The 8,041-nt window shown below is 50.5% G+C and overlaps 1 protein-coding gene across 1 annotated transcript in view; it reads right to left on the minus strand.

The window, feature by feature from the left end:
- The window catches only part of LOC119410853 (Down syndrome cell adhesion molecule homolog), an 18,286-nt gene extending 11,501 nt beyond the window's left edge, over positions 1 to 6,785 (minus strand). Inside the window, exon 1 of the mRNA XM_037677774.1 lies at positions 6,644 to 6,785. Coding sequence (XP_037533702.1) covers positions 6,644 to 6,785 — 142 coding nt within the window. The remainder of the gene's footprint in view (positions 1 to 6,643) is intronic.
- Between the last annotated feature and the right edge of the window lie 1,256 nt (positions 6,786 to 8,041).

The following is an 8,041-nucleotide window of genomic DNA, read 5'->3' on the forward strand; positions in this document are numbered from 1 at the left end:
TCTACGTCCCTCGCCTTTTCCCGCCAGTTCGGATGATCGGCGGAAAGGTTGTTTTTCACTGGGCTCCACTATGGCTCACCGTCTTGATCCATACGGCCTCACGTTCCAACAGGACGTTCGACGGGCGAGGCCGCAGACGGTTCTTTCCTGGTAGATTAGAGGAGTCGGTCCCCAGTCCGCTCCCATCACCAGAGTTGAGGGATTCACCGAGCGGGGCTATTCCTCGGTAACCCCCCCTGGATCCAAGCCTCGCGGAAGCTTCCGGAGCGAAGCTGCCCAGGTCGGAGCAGCGTCCCGTCCCTCCAGAGGAACACGAACCAGACGGCGACCACGCTCTCCAATCGAGCCCACCGACGTGTTTTCAGGCAGCCGCAGTTAGCAACAACGTGCGCTGCTAGCATATAGCATGTCCAAGGGATTGAAGGCCGCAGACCTGCCTTGGAGACAAAGAACTCCCTCTGTAAGGCAGCTGACGCCAGCTCAACATGTGTGCCTCTCCCACGGTTTGCCTGTCGAGGACTGCAGCGCGGATGACGATGATCCATCGACCCACCTGGCTTCGTTACTCCCCTCGCTGCCGGAGAATCTGCACAAGACCTGATGAAGCCCATCGCGAACGCGCTGTTCAGAGCAGCTTCAAACCATGCTGGCGAAGTGAAACAGTCGGAGGAGATGCCAGAGGCTGTGCGCCACCTCATCAAGCCGCGCGGCCCACCCCGTCCCGCTGGAGGGACCGTCGCGAGCAAGCTTCGACTTTTCCACGGCCGCGGCTCTCGCTGAGTTCCACCACCAGCCCCGCCCGTCAGAATCCAGCCCTCTTCACTCCGGCAGCCTGCAGCTCAGCGTTTCCCCAGAGTTCGCCTGCAAGACAGCGCTCTGGGCAAACAATGGCAGAGCTCATGAGAGAGAAGTTTCTCAAAATGACGGTCTCCGGAGGGTGTGTGTAAAGTGACACGAAAGTTGAAATAAATCATCATTAATGATCAAAGTGTCTGTTTTTTAGCCAGTCTGTAAGCTCGGATGAGCTCACAGCGGCCGCACACATAAGAGCCGGTGTCCTTAATAAGGGTTTTTAAACTCACCGCCGCTCCAAGACATTACTAGTCGCTTACAGGGCACGATGGTAAGTGAAAATAACTCGTTATAATCCCGGGCTGCACGATTTTCACCCAAGCGATGTCAACTCGCACCCGTGGGATGGAACAGCCCCACACACGAGCCGGTGTCCTTAAATAAAGGTTTTTAAACTCACCGTCGCTCTAAGACATGACGAGTCGATCACAGAACAGCCTCCACACATGAGCCGGTGTCCTTAATTAAAGGTTTTTTAAATCCACCGTCGCTCCATCACATGCCCAGACGCTCACGTGACACCACGGTAAGCGAAATAACTTGTTGTCAATCAGAACCGCACGATCACCACCCAAGCGGTGTTAAACGCGCACCCGAGCGAGGCAAACAGCCCCCATCCAAACGGCGCTGTGTTGATGATGCACGCACAGCTGCCCGGCGCTCACCGGCTCACATCGGGATAAATGTGGGACCGCAGGCTGGGTCCGGTGGAGGTCCCCGCTCTCAGCGAAAACAACACACGCCTCTCCTGAGCGAACGCGAGCGGCCGTCATCCATCGCGTCTCAGCGATCAGCAGCTCACGGCGGCATAAGCGTGAGACAGCTGAATGAATCCAATGACGGGCCCCGCCCTCAGCGAGAGCGGCGCGCGTCCCTCCAGAGAAAACGTGCGCTCCCGCGAGGCTCACAACCTTCACTTCGACAGCACGGCGTTGATGACGTCACGCCCTCCACCTCTCAACGTTCGCACAGCGACGTTAAACGTGCAGCCTCACGACGTCATCAGCTGACACACGCCTCGCCTCAGCACACACCGCCCCGCCCGGACATGAAGGTTGGTCCGCGATCCAGACACAGCGCACGGGCGCGCGCAGAACAGCCCTTTCGAGGAAGCCTCGCCTTGGGTCACGCGGAAAACATTTCCGCGACGCATGACGGCGGTCGAGGCGGAGGATTGGATGACATCCGTTCAAAACACGGCACATCATTTAAACGCACGTCCACTCCACGAACGTTACGCAGAGTGGCTAAAAACCTGTTCGCCGGACAGATGGATGGACAGAGTGTTATGCAAGGGTTACACGCTGCAGTTTGCAACCCGACCCCCTCCGTTCGGAGGAGTTATAGAGACGGTCCTGTCATCACCAGACCAAGTCTCAGCCTTAAATGCAGAAGTCCAAGAGCTTCTGATAAAAGGTGTAATCTCAAGAGTTCCCAACGAGGAGCAAAACACAGGGTTTTACTCACGCTACTTCCTGGTCCCCAAAAGGACCGGAGGGATGAGACCGATTCTGGATCTGTCAGCTTTCAACAAAGCGATCATGAACAGACCGTTTCACATGTTGACGAACAGACAGCTGTTGGACAACATCCAGATAAACGACTGGTTTGTTTCCATCGATCTAAAAGATGCTTATTTTCACATACCAATCATCCCAAAACACAGAAAATTTCTGCGTTTCGCCTTTCAAGGGATGAAGTACCAGTACAACAGGCTGCCTTTCGGGTATTCCCTCGCGCCTCGTACGTTCTCAAAGTGTGTGGAGACAGCCCTGCATCCGTTGCACAGAGCAGGGATGAGAGTTTTGTTTTACCTGGACGACTTGCTGCTCCTGTCTCACTCCAGACAGGAAGCGCTGATACAGGCTCAGGTGTTGGCATCACACCTGTTAAATCTGGGCTTCGCCATAAATTGGAAGAAAAGCTCGATTTTCCCGGCCCAGACAATTGTTTATCTGGGAGTGGAATTAAATTCAATTACCATGACGGCTCGCTTATCACAAACAAGAATCGACACTCTAAAAACCCAACTACGCCACGTAAGACCTGGCAAAGTGGTAACAGCTGTTTCCGTCATGAAGCTGTTGGGAATGATGTCATCAGCTCACACAGTGGTCCCGCTGGGTTTGTTACACATGAGACGCCTCCAGAGGTGGTTTGCGCGTCTGCGTGTGGATCCAGTAAAACAAAAGAGACGGATGATCACTGTCCCTCCCTCTGTGAGAGCAGACCTCCGACACTGGGGAAACACCCTGGTTCTGTCAGAGGGAGTCCCCGTCAGCAGACCCTCGTCACACGTGTCAGTCTTCACGGACGCGTCGCTGTCAGGCTGGGGGGGGGGGGGCATGCTTATCTCAAGCAGTAGGGGCGCTGTGGCCCCACCACACATCAGCCCACATCAATGTTTTGGAGTGTCGCACAGTGCTGAACGTGATTCAGCATTTTGCTCCCGTGCTACAGAATCAACACGTGTTGATTCACACAGACAACATGGTGACTGCTGCGTACATAAACCGCCAGGGGGGTGTGCGTTCAGCCCAGATGTTACACATTGCGCGGAAGCTACTGTGTTGGGCTCACCAAAATCTGCTTTCCATCAGAGCGGTCTACATACCCGGCGTTCTGAACAGAGGAGCAGATGTGATGTCCAGGGGCGGCCCACGTCACGCGGACTGGACCCTCCATCCAGACCTGATGTTTCAGACGTGGCAGAAGTTTGGCAAAGCAGCTGTGGACCTGTTTGCGACGCGAGAGAACGCTCAGTGCCAATTATGGTTTCCCTGAGCCCACGAGACGATCCACCGCTGGGGGTGGATGCATTTGCCCACAGCCCGTGGCCCAAAACGCTTCTGTACGCGTTCCCCCCTCCCCCTCTGATTTTACGGTTCCTGAACCGAGTTCAGGAGGAAGGATTGACAGCTCTCCTGGTAGCTCCCGAGCGCGTGAACGCACCATGGTTCCCAGTCCTGCAACGTCTGTTGTCGGGTCGTCCGTGGAAACTGCCATGGAGGGAAGATGCTCCCCTTCAAGCAGGAGGAGCGATCAGGAGTTACCCGGAAATAGGCCAGCACCTATGGGTCTGGCCGCTGAGCGGTCCCGCTTAGAGAGGATGGGTCTCCCTCAGGAGGTAGTGCGCACAATTCAAGATTCACGCGCTGCATCTACCACAGCCCTGTACACATCAAAGTGGACGGCCTTTCAGCGCTGGTGTACAGAGAAAGGTCTGGAGGCCACCTCATGTCCATTAGGTGGCGTGCTGTCCTTTCTTCAACAGCTGATGGATAGGAAGTTGGCATTCAGCACGATTAAAACGTACGCTGCAGCCATCTCTTCCTGCCACGAAGGGTTCGGAGACAGAACAGCTTTTAATCACCCGCTGATTAAGCGGTTTCTAAAAGGTGTACAAAGACATAGGCCGGTTTCACGCCCACTCGTTCCACAGTGGGATTTAACACTGGTCCTGCGAGCCCTGATCAAAGCTCCATTTGAGCCTCTGGATCAGGTTTCACTTAAATTCTTGTCTCTTAAAACAGCCCTGCTGCTGGCTTTAACATCCGCTAAGAGGGTGAGTGATTTATCGGCCCTCTCTGCCGCTCCGTCATGTCTCAGAATCCAGGCTGACGGTAGTTCAGCTGATTTAAGACCAAACCCAGCCTTTATGCCTAAAAACATCACGAGCTCTTTTAAATCGAGACAGATATCGTTGGAGGGATTCTTCCCTCCCCCCCACAGATCAGAAGAAGAAGCATCTTTTCATCTTCTCTGCCCGGTGCGGGCGTTATCGTGCTACATAACGCGCACAGCTGCAATGCGTTTCAAACTCAACAATTGTTTGTGCATTATAGAGATGCATCTGCAGGCCGCCCGTTATCCACCCAGCGCTTGTCACACTGGCTGTGTGAGGCCATTTCTGAAGCCTACAGAGCATCAGATCTAGAGCCTCCTGTCAACCTCAAAGCACACTCAACCAGGGGTATCGCATCTTCGACTGCTCTGCATAATGGTATGTCAATGCAGGACATTTGCACTGCGGCTGCATGGTCAACACCCTGCTCATTTATTCGCTTTTACCTACGTGATGTAACGGCTCGTTCCATGACACATTCTGTCCTTAGTGCTCTAACAGAATGAATATTGTTGTTCTCATGGAACTCTGTTTAAGCTCACTTCTGTCTGCATGCATTACAGTGTGAGATGTTGTTATCAGTCACAAGTCGTGTCTGTGATTTTGGTTCTATTGTCACTAATCAGTTCATGACTATTGTTACCAATCAGTTCATTTGATCAATAATCAATTCATGGACATTAATCTGTTTATACTGTTCAGCCATGAACCAGTTGGTTCATGCCCCCCCCCCCCTCTTTTCAACTTCTTCTTCCCGTTGAAAGTTTTCCGGGGCATTCATGCTTTGTCAGAACGCATAGTTACTCAACATGCGTCTGTGCATGGCACATAATTACGCGATGCGTAGTTATGCACACGGGGAGCTGAGTGACAAGACGTTTTTTGGGCAAGCTTCCGCTTCTTACTGTGTTCGAATGGACCCAGTGAGGCGAGGACCACATCGGCTTCGCCCTTTACCCACTAAAGCGAAGGCCTTAAAGGGCGAAGCTTATACGACATAGAACGTTGGTTACGTACTGTAACCCCAGATTCTATGAGTATAAGCATAGCCCTTTAAGCGTCGGGCCTCACTGGCTCTTAATGGCTGAAGAAAAAGCTATTTTGGGAGCCGATTTCCCGCTCTTAACGTAATTTATACGGACCGGGTGGGGCCCACACAGCAGGTGGGCGTGGACTAATTTTTTCAGTGCTTATGCTCTGCATAACGGGATAAACCCACTAAAGCGAAGGCCTTAAAGGGCTACGCTTATACTCATAGAATCTGGGGTTACAGTACGTAACCAACGTTCTGAGTAGTGAGTGTGTTACCTGCAGTAGTCAGCAGTCAGAATCATCCAAGTTTGGAGAAGCAAAGAGGTTCTCATAAGTCAAGTTTACAGATTCTAAGTAGAAAATTATTTTAACAGTCAATTTCCAAAATCTAATCCAACTTAAAACTAATTGTTTTAGTTATGTGCTTTAGACTAATATTTCCTTTACTATTATTTACTGTTTTTACTGGAACATCACATGTTGTATGTTCTGACACAAGTTTGTGATATAAAGTTGCAAAACAAAGTGTACTGAGCCAAAAACATTTATCTAAATCAAAATTAATGTGACTTAACACATGACTTAGCACAGAACATTTGCTTCATTTGTTATTTAATTTTTTAGATTTGAGCAGTTTTAGATTTAGATGGTGAGAAGGGCTGAGTTGGTGTGGGTCTACTATAGACCCTGACTTGGTGCCTATGTGTTGAAGTTTTCCCCGGTAGATAAGAGGGTATAGCTGCCCTGCACCTTTGGGTGGAGGAACAGGCTCTGACAGTTGTTTTTGCCTACGTGCCAAGTGACAATTCAGAGTCCCCCGCTTGCTTGGAGTCCTTAGCAGGGGTGCTGGAAGGTGCCCCAGCTGGAGGCTCCTTAATTCAGCAGGGAGACTTCAGTGCCCACTTGTGTAACAACTGTGTGACCTGAAGGAGTATGATTGGGAGGAATGGCCTCTCTGATCTCAACCTGAACGGTGCTCTGTTGTTCTACTTCTATGCAAGTCATTGCTTGTCCATCATGAACACCATGTTCTAACATAAGCATATCCATAAGTGCATTTGGCACCAAGACACGCTAGGCTGACCACTACCTGGTTGTGAGTTGGATCAGATGGTGGGAAAATGCTGAACATACCCAGTAGACCCAAATGTGTAGTGAGGGTTTCCTGGGAATGCCTGTCAGAAGAACCTGTCAGAAGGATCTTCAACTCATACCTCCAAGAGAACTTCAATTGCATCCCATCAAAGGTGAGGGACATAAAGTCAGAGTGGGTCATGTTCCATGCCTCTATTATTGAAGCAGTTACCTTGAAGTTTGGTCGTAAAGTTGTCTGTGTTTCTCATAGCGGACATTCTCAAATGCAGTGTGGACACCCTGAGTGTGGGAGGCCATCAAGTTGAAGAAGGAGTCCTATCAGGCCTTGTTTGCTGGTAGGACTACAGAGGCAGCTAAGGAGTATTGGTGGGCCAAGCAAGTTGCAGCCCTGGATTTTGCTGAGGCAAAAACTCAGATGTGAGAGAAGCTTGGCGAGGCCTTGGGTCGAAACTATCGATCATCTTTTAGGAGATTCTGACAAACCATCGAACGGCTGAGGCGGAGAAAGCAGCACTTTATCAACACTGTGTATAATGGAGTTGAGGTGCTGTTGACCTGGGTTTTATTCCCAAGTTAGAGAAGAATCGAGTGAGAGACTGAAAGACGGATCTGTGCAACTTTCGCAATAACGCAGGATTTGTGTTTGTCCATTGTGGTGAAGAGGGAGCTCATCTGCAAGATGAAGCTCTCTGTTTACCAGTCAGTCTACTTTCTTACCCTCACCTATAGTCACAAATTCTGGTTAGTGACTGCAAAAACAAGATTGCAGATACAAGCGGTCAAAATAAAATTTCTCTGCAGGATGGCTGGACTTTCTCTTAGAAATAGAGTGAGAAGTTCCATTATCTGGGAGAGACCCCTAGTAGAACTGCTGCTCTGCCACATTGACAGCAGCCAGTTGATGTGGTTTGAGCAGCTGGGAAGGATGCACCTTGAACAACTCCTTAGGGATGTTTTCCATGCATGTTCAACTGAGATGGGATTCTGAGGAAGACCCATGCCACACTGGAGAGACTATTTCTCTTGGCTGTTCTGAGAACACCTTAGAGTTCTCCCAGAAGAGCTCAAAGTTGTGACTGGAAAAAAGATGATGTGCTGCATTGCTTGAGCTGCTGCCTCTGCAACCCACATCCAGAACAAGCAGATTATAATGGATGGCTGGAATGGTTGATGGCAGAAATGAACTCTTCAATCTTCCTTGTTCTGAGTAAAGGCAAACTTGACTACATGATATTCCAAATTGAGACCATCCTGACTGACTGTTTATCTCACACAATCCCACTGAAGAAGCTGTATTATCCCTTTAAATTGTCCAATCATAGAAACAAACAAACAAACATAAAAGAGTTCCATCCATCCATTATCTTTACCCGCTTCTTCCATTTTGGGTCACACGGGTCGCCGGTGCCCATGTCCAGCAATCACTGTGCGAGGGGC

This window comes from Nematolebias whitei, chromosome 6 (assembly GCF_014905685.2).
Source record: "Nematolebias whitei isolate Nwh7 chromosome 6, NemWhi1, whole genome shotgun sequence".
NCBI lineage: Eukaryota > Metazoa > Chordata > Actinopteri > Cyprinodontiformes > Rivulidae > Nematolebias > Nematolebias whitei.